General features: G+C 38.2%; 1 protein-coding gene across 11 annotated transcripts in view; it reads right to left on the reverse strand.

Moving 5' to 3' along the window:
• The window catches only part of DCDC2C (doublecortin domain containing 2C), a 5,988,712-nt gene that overhangs the window by 1,599,382 nt on the left and 4,375,492 nt on the right, over positions 1-13,838 (reverse strand). For all 11 annotated transcript variants that reach the window (XM_078647857.1, XM_078647853.1, XM_078647855.1 and 8 more), the window contains 3 exons: positions 10,406-10,549; positions 8,359-8,544; positions 6,310-6,495 (listed from right to left, as the gene is read on the reverse strand). In XM_078647857.1, coding sequence (XP_078503983.1) covers positions 6,310-6,495; positions 8,359-8,544; positions 10,406-10,549 — 516 coding nt within the window. The remainder of the gene's footprint in view (positions 1-6,309; positions 6,496-8,358; positions 8,545-10,405; positions 10,550-13,838) is intronic.

The following is a 13,838-nucleotide window of genomic DNA, read 5'->3' on the forward strand; positions in this document are numbered from 1 at the left end:
ATAGGTTTTATCATTACGTTATGTTATCGTTTCTTTGTTCGTTGTTTAATAAAAGTTCATGTTCATCAGTGGCCTACTGATTTTCGTTTTCCTATTCTTTTCTTTCCAGGTTGTTTCATGCTAAAGTTTCTGTTAACAGGATACAGTGATCACTTCGTTATTATTGCATATGTCCTTTTCACTAGGGGTGCTCTCTGGTCGGGCCAGATGACGTATGTCTAGTAAATGGTCCGGGTGAAACAGGTGCATCAATCAGTGGGGATAGGCATGATAGATTACAACGGGGGAGAAAGGTCCGCATTACGTACCCTTTCACTACTTGCAAAGATTTTCCTACGTTTATTTGCAAACAGGGAATACCTCCAAAAAGAACTAATTCCCAAACAGTCAATGTTCGGACAATCAATCAATCAATGAGGAATGAAATAGGTACGACGTGTTAAAGGCTTGCGTTACCTACCCTTCACTATCTGCAAAGGGAGAGAGAATATTCCTATTCTTCCTCGTTTGCAGGTAGAGAAGATCCTTAAGAGAATTAACATCGAACAATTCAATGCTCGATTGAAACAATCAACAAGGGGTACTGTGAACACAAATGAACGCCGCTTATGTACATACGCATTGCTATTTTCAACAGGTTGTTCCTAATGTTTCTATTTTAGCGAGGTCAAAAAGAGATCCCATTAGTGGCCTACTGATTTTGCTCGATTCCTTTTGTTTTTTTACACGATTTTTCGCTATCTGCAAAGACTAAACAGAGTATTGCGACTCTGTGCTTGTTTGTAAATAGAGAATGAACCAAAGAGAACAATCAATCAAATGGAGAGAGAAGCAGGCACGACGGATTACAAAGGGGGAAAGGGCTGCGTTAACTACCCTTCACTATCTGCAAAGAGAGAGTACTCCTAATAGAAATGAGGGGTGGGGGGCAGCAATCAAAGCAGATCAGTGTGCATAAACACGAAAAAAAAAATTCTTACCACGTACTTGACATTCGACAGCTTATGATATTTGCTATTAAAAAACCATTGAAATTCACTGAAAAAACCATAGGTTATAGACCATATATAGTTAGGAATTAGCATTTACAAAACCTTGAAAATTCACTGAAAAAACCATAGGTTATAGACCATATATAGTTAGGAATTAGCATTTAAAAAACCTTATTTTACTCACACAAAACCATTGAAATTCCATATATAGTTAGTTGCACTAACTATATATTGCGCACCCGCAATCCACTGCTGATGATGTCACATATTACATCATTCATGACATGGTCAGTGACATCACTGATGACATCACTGATGACATCTCAAATGACATCACTGATGACATCTCATTTGACATCAATGACCACATCACTGATGATATCATTCATGTGACAATACAATGCATCTCCTCACATTTTAATATAACCTCTGTTTCACCCAGTGTTAAAAACAGAGTATAATTTTTGAAACCATTGACACACCAATACTAGTTACTACATACGTACTCACTGATTCCTACGTCTACACACACATTCACTCATTCACCCATACAATCATTCATACATACAATCACTCATGTTTACAACACAATCATATGCACTCATACACCTATACAGACACTCACACTCTGCCACTCATCCATGGAGTTACTCACACACCTAGTCAGTCCTGTAAAGAATCAATCACACTTCCATTTTCTACTCTATACAGTTAAACATAGAGCACCTTACGTTTTCAACCATATACTAACACATACTTACTCTCTTATACAATCATTGATACAAGTACACATTGATCTGTACAGAGTCACACACCTCCCATCCAGCCACACACACACTCAGTCTCCCATGCAAATACTTGGGCAATCAATCAATAACCCATATAGTTACTCATATAGCTACTGATCAACACATGCAGCAGTTTACAGAACAACAGACATAATGATGCACAAATTAAGACAGTTTAGTCACTAACCCATGCACTCAGTGAGACACATTTAATCACTCACTCATACATTCAGTCATGCACCTACTAAATCCTTCGTCCAGACACTTATACATCCACTCATTCTTCAATATGTAAGACATATTTTAACTTTACAGAAACATAGTCACTGGATGTTGTCATCAGTGATGTCACTGACCATGTCATGAATGATGTAATATGTGACATCATCAGCAGTGGATTGCGGGTGCGCAATATATAGTTAGTGCAACTAACTATATATGGAATTTCAATGGTTTTGTGTGAGTAAAATAAGGTTTTTTAAATGCTAATTCCTAACTATATATGGTCTATAACCTATGGTTTTTTCAGTGAATATATATATATTTAAACATATTATTAAATAAACATATATAACATTTTAGAAAATGTTTAAAATTTATTGTTACAACTACAGTGAGTTCAACATTAGCAAAAGTGTTGGATAGCGTAGAGGTAAAATGTACTACTCCCACTCCAGTGGGTGCAACAGTAGGGAAAGCGCTGGATAGCATAGAGGTTAAAATTACTATTCCCACTCCAGGGATGTATGACGTTACAACGCATACTTTTACAACGCCTACCATTACAACAAAACTTTTACAACGCAAAAACTTTTACAACGCATACATTTACAACGCAAGATTTGACAACGCATATACCTTTACAACGCATACCATTACAACATAAGTATTGGTAAGTATATAATAATTTTTTGAATATAAATTAATAAAAAATATTATAATATAATTTAATTTTATTAAATAAATGTAATTTAAATGTAATTTTACTTTATTTTTACACAGTACCCCTGTACCCCAAAAACCCAAAACTGACCCTGAACCCTAAAAATACCCCTTTACCCATAAACTGAAAACTGACCCTGAACCCTAAAAATACCCCTTTACCCGAAAACTGAAAACTGACCCTGAACCCTAAAAATACCCCTTTACCCAAAAACTGAAAACTGACCCTGAACCCTAAAAATACCCCTTTACCTACAAACTGAAAACTGACCCTGAACCCTAAAAATACCCCTTTCCCCCAAAAACTGAAAACTGACCCTGAACCCTAAAAATACCCCTTTACCCAAAAACTGAAAACTGACCCTGAACCCTAAAAATACCCCTTTACCTACAAACTGAAAACTGACCCTGAACCCTAAAAATACCCCTTTACCCCAAAAACTGAAAACTGACCCTGAACCCTAAAAATACCCCTTTACCCAAAAACTGAAAACTGACCCTGAACCCTAAAAATACCCCTTTACCCAAAAACTGAAAACTGACCCTGAACCCTAAAAATACCCCTTTACCCCAAAAACTGAAAACTGACCCTGAACCCTAAAAATACCCCTTTACCCAAAAACTGAAAACTGACCCTGAACCCTAAAAATACCCCTTTACCTACAAACTGAAAACTGACCCTGAACCCTAAAAATACCCCTTTACCCCAAAAACTGAAAACTGACCCTGAACCCTAAAAATACCCCTTTACCCAAAAACTGAAAACTGACCCTGAACCCTAAAAATACCCCTTTACCCAAAAACTGAAAACTGACCCTGAACCCTAAAAATACCCCTTTACCTACAAACTGAAAACTGACCCTGAACCCTAAAAATACCCCTTTACCCCAAAAACTGAAAACTGACCCTGAACCCTAAAAATACCCCTTTACCCAAAAACTGAAAACTGACCCTGAACCCTAAAATTAAAATATTTATCAATTAATCAATTATAATTAATTACCAATTATATTTTAATTAATTACCAATTAATAATTAATTAACAATTAATTTTTAAAAAATATCAATAAATAAATTAACATATTTAATTAATTATAATTAAATTACTTCCCACCCTATTCCCCTATAAACCCACAACCCGCTACAGAAAATAAATTACTAAAATTAAAATATTTATCAATTAATCAATTATAATTAATTACCAATTATATTTTAATTAATTACCAATTAATAATTAATTAACAATTAATTCTAAATTATTATCAATAAATAAATTAACATATTTAATTAATTATAATTAAATTACTTCCCACCCTATTCCCCTATAAACCCACAACCCGCTACAGAAAATAAATTACTAAAATTAAAATATTTATCAATTAATCAATTATAATTAATTACCAATTATATTTTAATTAATTACCAATTAATAATTAATTAACAATTAATTCTAAATATATATCAATAAATAAATTAACATATTTAATTAATTAGAATTAAATTACTTCCCACCCTATTCCCCTATAAACCCACAACCCGCTACAGACTTATATTACACAAAAAATAAAAATTATTATTAACTTACCTTAAATTCGATATTTTTGTTGTCTATATTATGTCTAGTCGATATTATGTCCATTCTATATTTTTGATTCGATATTATGTCCATTCTATTCGATATTAATTTTCTCTAGTCGATATTTTTGTTGTCTATATTATGTCTAGTCGATATTATGTCCATTCTATATTTTTTACTCGATATTCTGTCCAGTCGAAATAATTGACTCGATATTATGACTGTACACCCTCAGAGACATTTCCATGTGGTGCATTAATAGACAAGCCAAAACAACATTGGATTTAAGAAATGAATAAGTTAACATTCTAAGATCAACTAATTGTATAGGAGTATAACTAAATAACTAAAAATAATCAAATGATTAAAATAGGATGTACGGATAGAGAGTTATAAAATATTAAAGAATCAATTAAAATGTATCCTGTGACTCTGTTGGGACCAGAAACTGAGCTATTGCCAAATAGGAATTATTGGATCTGTGGGGACACTGCAAATCCATTCCATTCCATTCACTAAAAAAATGTTGCTGTGTTTTGCAGCTAGAACATCCAAACAAAATTTCATGAAGGGGGCTGTGAAGCTTCCATAATGAACTACTACTGAAAACCAAAGACACAATATTAATTAATAAGCGCTGTTAACTTGGAGTTATGCATCCCCAAAGGCTGCTGAGCAATGCAGTGAGGCTAGAAGGATTGTAGTTTGTCTCAATCAACAATTTTTATTTTGCATGCAGAAGGTTCACCAAATGTTCAAAATGTTCTGCTAGGCAAGTGTGGACAGACAATTCTTTTTTCTTTTTTCTTTTCTTTTTTCTTTTTTCTTTTTTCAATCCTGCAATATTCTTGATATTAACTCTCAGAAGCTCAGAGTGGGAAAGTCCTGGAAAATGGAGCAACAGAGGTTGCATTTTTTACAAGTATGATTGGCATTTTGTTCGCTTTCTCCAATAGTGAAACATTTGTACCTCCCACCTTTTTCAAACGCTGGTATTTCTTCTTCCATGTATCATGATCTGTGGTCCATGCTTGCTTTTGTATGCCGTGCAGTCACAGAGATGCTCACTTCGAACGTCAATGTTGCTTGACTCTTCTGAGGCTGAGATCATCCAGGGTGAAGGTTCTGCCGCAACCGTGGCACTATTTGAAACACTAAAGTGGTTTCAGAACTCAAGGTGCCACAGGAGTCTCTCAAAACTTGCTGTTGTGGCAGTCATCTTAAATCCACAGTATAAAAGTTCTCATGGTTTGGAGCATTCCTTGCTAGGCAAGTGTGATATTTTTTTTGCAGTTGGAATATTCATGCTTGGAGTTTGGTATTATTTGAACTTTCATTGAAAGTTGCCAAGGGCCTTGGTCTCTGAGCAGTATTCCAGGTAAATATTAATGACCGAGATTTCAGACTCTGATTTTTACTTTGTATAGGAGGAGTCCTTGAAAGAATTATCAAACCCAAAATACTAGTGTCATATTTTCCAGGACTACAAACAAAGTCTATTGCACGTGTACCCAGGAAGAGCTAGTGAAGCGTCTATACTGTACAGACTTTAGTTATACACTTGAATCACATATGTATAACCATATTGCCAGTAGAGGGAAAGTGAATATATATTGCAGGAAGTGCAAGTGTTCTGTTATTTTTGAGTATTTCCTTGATGAGGATTAGAGGTTACCATGGAAATCCGGGATATCAAGATGTGCCACACTTTTGGCATAAGTACAGAAGGTTCCCACTCTATTAGTTCATTAGAACACTGATGAAGCTACAGTCAAACGATGGGCTGCTGATGGTTCTGAAGTACATATTTACTTAGCACAGAAACCTTTTTGCCTCACCTTGATGGGGACGATATTTAGGAACTTAATTTATTGGAAATATGTCCTCATTTTCTAGAGAACCTTCATTAACTACTTTATATAATAATCAGGAGAGAAATAGTTCATGCGCAATGTGATGCACTGTTTCTTTTACAACCCTGGACTCATGCCATATTTAATAATAGATGTACCTGTGCTTTTCCGGTCTGTTCATCAACGTCTGTTTTAGTAATACCTTCTAGGTATGTCATACTGTAGTCCCTCTCTTGTGCCAAAGGTGTGTCTGTATTACACATCTCATCATATGTGGGTGTTACATAAGGCCCCTTTTGAACATTTCTGACTGAGCTTTCTACGTGACTAGCTCTGGTATGAACCTGGAAAAATACAATAAAAACATTACCATATCCACATTGAAATCCGTGATCATCCATCACATTAAATGAATAATTGTCATTGCATTATTGTTAAACATATGCTAAGGACCTAAATAAAGAAAACGAATGCCCTTAGAATACTTTGACTATAAAACAGTGCATTCCAAGACAGTTTTATAGGAAACAAAAAAATTAAACTATGTTCTAGAGTGGAGCCGATGTTGATATGTGCTCTGTCTGAGCTTCCGGAAATTCAAAGCAATAGAGTTCCCAAAATTAGACAGGTTTCTTGGTCGAATCCCAAGTTTACCATTGGTAGCTTGACACAAGAAGCAAGCACTTCCTCAGAGAAATGTCCATGTGGTGCATTAACAGAAAAGCCAAAACAACATTGGATTTAAGAAATGAATAAGTTAAAATTCTAAGATCAACTAATTGTGGAAGAGTATAACTAAATAACAAAAAATAATCAAATGATTAAAATAGGATGTACGGATAGAGAGTTATAAAATATTAAAGAATCAATTAAAATTTCTCCTGTGCGTCTGTTGGGACCAGAAACTGAGCTATTGCCAAATAGGAATTATTGGATCTGTGGGGACACTGCAAATCCATTCCATTCCATTCACTCAAAAAATGTTGCTGTGTTGTGCAGCTAGAACATCCAAACAAAATTTCATGAAGGGGGCTGTTAAGCTTCCATAATGAACTACTACTGAAAACCAAAGACACAATATTAATTGATAAGCACTGTTAACTTGGAGTTATGCATCCCCAAAGGCTGCTGAGCAATGCAGTGTGGCTAGAAGGATTGTAGTTTGTCTCAATCAACAATTTTTATTTTGCATGCAGAAGGTTCACCAAATGTTCAAAATGTTCTGCTAGGCAAGTGTGGAAGCTGTGGCCAAGCACAGCTCACCTCGAACGTCAATGTTGCTTGACTCTTCTGAGGCTGAGATCATCCAGTGTGAAGGTTCTGCTGCAACCGTGGCACTATTTGAAACACTAAAATGGTTTCAGGACTCAAGGTGCCACAGGAGTCTCTCAAAACGTGCTGTTGTGGCAGTCATCTTAAATCCACAATATAAAAGTTCTCATGGTTTGGAGCATTCCTTGCTAGGCAAGTGTGATATGTTTTTTTGCAGTTGGAATATTCATGCTAGGAGTTTGGAATTATTTGAACTTTCATTGAAAATTGCCAAGGGCCTTGGTCTCTGAGCAGTATTCCAGGTAAATATTAATGACCAAGATTTCAGACTCTGATTTTTACTTTGTATAGGAGGAGTCCTTGAAAGAATTATCAAACCCAAAAGACTAGTGTCATCTTTTCCAGGACTACAAACAAAGTCTATTGCACGTGTACCTAGGAAGAGCTAGTGAAGCGTCTATACTGTACAGACTTTAGTTATACACTTGAATCACATATGTATAACCATATTGCCAGTAGAGGGAAAGTGAATATATATTGCAGGAACTGAAAGTGTTCTGTTATTTTTGAGTATTTCCTTGATGAGGATTAGAGGTTACCATGGAAATCCGGGATATCAAGATGTGCCACACTTTTGGCATAAGTACAGAATGTTCCCACTCTATTAGTTCATTAGAACACTGATGAAGCTACAGTCGAACGATGGGCTGCTGATGGTTCTGAAGTACATATTTACTTAGCACAGAAACCTTTTTGCCTCACCTTGATAAGGACGATATTTAGGAACTTAATTTATTGGAAATATGTCCTCATATTCTAGAGAACCTTCATTAACTTCTTTATATAATAATCAGGAGAGAAATAGTTCATGCGCAATATGATGCACTGTTTCTTTTACAACCCTGGACTCATGCCATATTTAATAATAGATGTACCTGTGCTTTTCCGTTCTGTTCATCAACGTCTGTTTTGGTAATACCTTGTAGGTATGTCATACTGTAGTCCCTCTCTTGTGCCAAAGGTGTGTCTGTATTAAACATCTCATCATATGTGGGTGTTACATAAGGCCCCTTTTGAACATTTCTGACTGAGCTTTCTACGTGACTAGCTCTGGTATGAACCTGGAAAAATACAATAAAAACATTACCATATCCACATTGAAATCCGTGATCATCCATCACATTAAATGAATAATTGTCATTGCATTATTGTTAAACATATGCTAAGGACCTAAATAAAGAAAACGAATGCCCTTAGAATACTTTGACTATAAAACAGTGCATTCCAAGACAGTTTTATAGGAAACAAAAAAATTAAACTATGTTCTAGAGTGGAGCCGATGTTGATATGTGCTCTGTCTGAGCTTCCGGAAATTCAAAGCAATAGAGTTCCCAAAATTAGACAGGTTTCTTGGTCGAATCCCAAGTTTACCATTGGTAGCTTGACACAAGAAGCAAGCACTTCCTCAGAGAAATGTCCATGTGGTGCATTAACAGAAAAGCCAAAACAACATTGGATTTAAGAAATGAATAAGTTAAAATTCTAAGATCAACTAATTGTGGAAGAGTATAACTAAATAACAAAAAATAATCAAATGATTAAAATAGGATGTACAGATAGAGAGTTATAAAATATTAAAGAATCAATTAAAATTTCTCCTGTGCGTCTGTTGGGACCAGAAACTGAGCTATTGCCAAATAGGAATTATTGGATCTGTGGGGACACTGCAAATCCATTCCATTCCATTCACTCAAAAAATGTTGCTGTGTTGTGCAGCTAGAACATCCAAACACAATTTCATGAAGGGGGCTGTTAAGCTTCCATAATGAACTACTACTGAAAACCAAAGACACAATATTAATTGATAAGCACTGTTAACTTGGAGTTATGCATCCCCAAAGGCTGCTGAGCAATGCAGTGTGGCTAGAAGGATTGTAGTTTGTCTCAATCAACAATTTTTATTTTGCATGCAGAAGGTTCACCAAATGTTCAAAATGTTCTGCTAGGCAAGTGTGGAAGCTGTGGCCAAGCACAGCTCACCTCGAACGTCAATGTTGCTTGACTCTTCTGAGGCTGAGATCATCCAGTGTGAAGGTTCTGCCGCAACCGTGGCACTATTTGAAACACTAAAATGGTTTCAGGACTCAAGGTGCCACAGGAGTCTCTCAAAACGTGCTGTTGTGGCAGTCATCTTAAATCCACAATATAAAAGTTCTCATGGTTTGGAGCATTCCTTGCTAGGCAAGTGTGATATGTTTTTTTGCAGTTGGAATATTCATGCTAGGAGTTTGGAATTATTTGAACTTTCATTGAAAATTGCCAAGGGCCTTGGTCTCTGAGCAGTATTCCAGGTAAATATTAATGACCAAGATTTCAGACTCTGATTTTTACTTTGTATAGGAGGAGTCCTTGAAAGAATTATCAAACCCAAAAGACTAGTGTCATCTTTTCCAGGACTACAAACAAAGTCTATTGCACGTGTACCTAGGAAGAGCTAGTGAAGCGTCTATACTGTACAGACTTTAGTTATACACTTGAATCACATATGTATAACCATATTGCCAGTAGAGGGAAAGTGAATATATATTGCAGGAACTGAAAGTGTTCTGTTATTTTTGAGTATTTCCTTGATGAGGATTAGAGGTTACCATGGAAATCCGGGATATCAAGATGTGCCACACTTTTGGCATAAGTACAGAATGTTCCCACTCTATTAGTTCATTAGAACACTGATGAAGCTACAGTCGAACGATGGGCTGCTGATGGTTCTGAAGTACATATTTACTTAGCACAGAAACCTTTTTGCCTCACCTTGATAAGGACGATATTTAGGAACTTAATTTATTGGAAATATGTCCTCATATTCTAGAGAACCTTCATTAACCTCTATATAAAAATCAGGAGAGAAATAGTTGATGCGCAATGTGATGCACTGTTTCTTTTACAACCCTGGACTCAAGCCATATTTAATAATAGATGTACCTGTGCTTTTTCGGTCTGTTCATCAACGTGTGGTTTGGTAATAGGTGTGTCTGTATTACACATCTCATCATATGTGGGTGTTACATAAGGCCCCTTTTGAACATTTCTGACTGAGCTTTCTGCGTGACTAGCTCTGGTATGAACCTGGAAAAATACAATAAAAACATTACCATATCCACATTGAAATCCGTGATAATCCATCACATTAAATGAATAATTTTCATTACATTATTGTTAAACATATGCTAAGGACCTAAATAAAGAGAACGAATGCCCTTAGAATACTTTGAATATAAAACAGTGCATTCCAAGACAGTTTTATAGGAAACAAAAAAATTAAACTATGTTCTAGAGTGGATCCGATGTTTATATGTGCTCTGTCTGAGCTTCCAGAAATTCAAAGCAATAGAGCTCCAAAAATTAGACAGGTTTCTTGGATGAATCCCAAGATTACCATTGGTAGCTTGACACTAGAAGCAAGCACTTCCTTAGATAAATTTCCATGTGGTGCATTAACAGAAAAGCCAAAACAACATTGGATTTAAGAAATGAATAAGTTAACATTCTAAGATCAACTAATTGTGGAAGAGTATAACTAAATAACTAAAAATAATCAAATGATTAAAATAGGATGTACGGATAGAGAGTTATAAAATATTAAAGAATCAATTACAATTTCTCCTGTGAGTCTGTTGAGACCAGAAACTGAGCTATTGCCAAATAGGAATTATTGGATCTGTGGGGACACTGCAAATCCATTCCATTCCTTCACTCAAAAAATGTTGCTGTATTGTGCAGCTAGAACATCCAAACACAATTTCATGAAGGGGGCTGTGAAGCTTCCAAATTAAACTACTACTAAAAACCAAAGACACAATAATAATTGATAAGCGCTGTTAAGTTGGAGTTATGCATCCCCTAAGGCTGCTGAGCAATGCAGTGAGGCTAGAAGGATTGCAGTTTGTCTGAATCAACAATTTTAATTTTGCATGCAGAAGGTTCACCAAATGTTCAAAATGTTCTGCTAGGCAAGTATGGAAGCTGTGGCCAAGCACAGCTTTGTGAGGTCAGACAATTTCTTTTTTCAATCCTGCAATATTCTTGATATTAACACTCAGAAGCTCAGAGTGGGATAGTCCTGGAAAATGGAGCAACAGAGGTTGCATTTTTTTACAAGTATGATTGGCATTTTGTTCGCTTTCTCCAAAAGTGAAACATTTGTACCTCCCACCTTTTTCAAACGCTGGTATTTCTTCTTCCATGTATCATGATCTGTGGTCCATGCTTGCTTTTGTATGCCGTGCAGTCACAGAGATGCTCACCTCGAACGTCAATGTTGCTTGACTCTTCTGAGGCTGAGATCATCCAGGGTGAAGGTTCTGCCGCAACCGTGGCACTATTTGAAACACTAAAGTGGTTTCAGGACTCAAGGTGCCACAGGAGTCTCTCAAAACTTGCTGTTGTGGCAGTCATCTTAAATCCACAGTGTTAGACCTGTCTGGTTTTTTTGCGTAGTCCCTCCAATTTATTATTTATTTTGTCCCCTTTCTGCCCCTCATACCCTTCATAATTTTTGTGTCCACTAGCTTTTTCTAGGTGTTGGTCAAAGGGATAGGTGTTCTTTCCCCCCCTCATAGTTTTTCACCTCGGGCCCAGAGGCCTGTTCTGACAGGAAAAGTTGGAACCACAAAATGGTGGCTTCCAACTGCCCTAACTGCCACACCCAGAACTTGCCCATAGACTAGTATAGGGCGTTCCAGAACCTTCTGGTCCATTCTGGACCACTGAGGGACAGCCTATATAAGGCGGAATGCGGGGCAGCCATATTGTCTACCTGAGAGAGTCAGCTGGAGGACAGGCTGTAACTAAGGGTGGGAAGAGGCTAGACATAGGGTTAACCTCCTGGACTGGGAAGCTGCCTTACTGGTCCACCACACTATCCCCCTTTGGGTTACTTGTCCTGACCCCGCTGTTGAGGGTTACTGGAGACCCTGGGCGCCTAGCTTGCCCCTTGTCCAAATCATACAGGGGAAGTCTTCAGGAGAAGGAGACTGCTGCGCTGCGGAGCGCAGTCCTCTGCCCAGTAAAGGAACTAAAGGAAAGTGATCCCCAGGATATTATTACAGGGGTTGGAGGGATTGTGAGCTGGTGAGGAGTCTATCGCCACGCATTACAGGTTATTCCCCCCTTTTCCCTGTACTTGGGCTGCCTTTGCTCAAGTGAACTCCCTGTGACTGACGTAGGGCTGGGAGCGTGCCCTCCTCGAGGCGCTTTGTGGGGCGCTGGCGGCGTGATCAGGCCGCCTGTGTGCCTGTGGTAGCAGTGAGCGCTGGAGTGAAGGATCGTTTCCGGCGCTGTGTCCTGTCAGCACTAACCCGGCATAGGAGTGAGTGATCCGGTGTTTGGGGGCGGAGCCGGAGGAAGCCGAACCGAGCAGACTCCAGTTGAAGCCGCTGCTCGCTCGCGCATGCCCGGTCGCGCCGCTTCTCAACAGGAAGGCGGAGGCGGGACCAGGCGGGAAGGCGCCGAGAGCAGAGCAGAGGCTTAGGCGTGTGGTATCGTCTTCCCCCGCTCGAGCGCCTCACGAAGGAGCTGGCGCGAGCGGGAGGGGGGACGGAGGAACCCGGCAGCCTGCAGTAAACAGAGATCTCTTTTCCCCGCTCGAGCGCTACCAGAGGAGCCGGGTGCGAGCGGGAGAGAGGAGAGAGGTGCCCCGGGAGGCTGGTGAGCCTTCTCAGCGCTTGGCCCCCCCCCCCTGTTCCCTGTCAAGCGGATACCCCCACTCACTGGCACCTCAAGAACCTGATCACAAGTAAGGAGAGTTACACGAGGGCAGGGGAGCAAGACTTCACAAGTAGGGGAATAAAGAGTCCCTTCCAGAGGGTGGAGCGCCTTGGTTATTGCCTGAGGGGCCTATATGAAACGTTGCTCTGCTTGGAATAGCACCTTTACAGTTGTCAGCAGTGAGGAGTCCCCTTTGCTGGAGGAGTATAGACTCTTCTACAAGAAAACTACTGCTCTTTGTTGAAAGCGATGCTCAAACCTGTATGGAACTAACCTAGCTTAGTCATTGCTCGTTTCTCCAACAGTGTCACGTGATGAGGAGAGTAGCTTGTGGGAGACAAGTATAGTACACTGTATAGTGACAATTTCTAATCAAATTCTGGAGTCTGAGTGGATGCACTATTGATGTTGATTATTGATTTAAGTAAGCCAATCTGAAAGTGTTATCAATGATTTCATGACTAATGTAATGTACTGTTGAACTTAGATGATTAATTGCTCAGTAGTTTAAAAGTATTCTTGCTATATCCCAAACAAACTGAAGTGTAATTAGTTGTGAACTCTGAAAGTAAATGTGCAAAGATATTATTTTTATAAACCAGTACTTATTTTCATAACAAATTGGTGTAGTGTCCTTTTTAAGTGTTAT

This window comes from Lissotriton helveticus, chromosome 6, assembly GCF_964261635.1.
Source record: "Lissotriton helveticus chromosome 6, aLisHel1.1, whole genome shotgun sequence".
NCBI classification, from domain to species: Eukaryota; Metazoa; Chordata; class Amphibia; order Caudata; family Salamandridae; genus Lissotriton; species Lissotriton helveticus.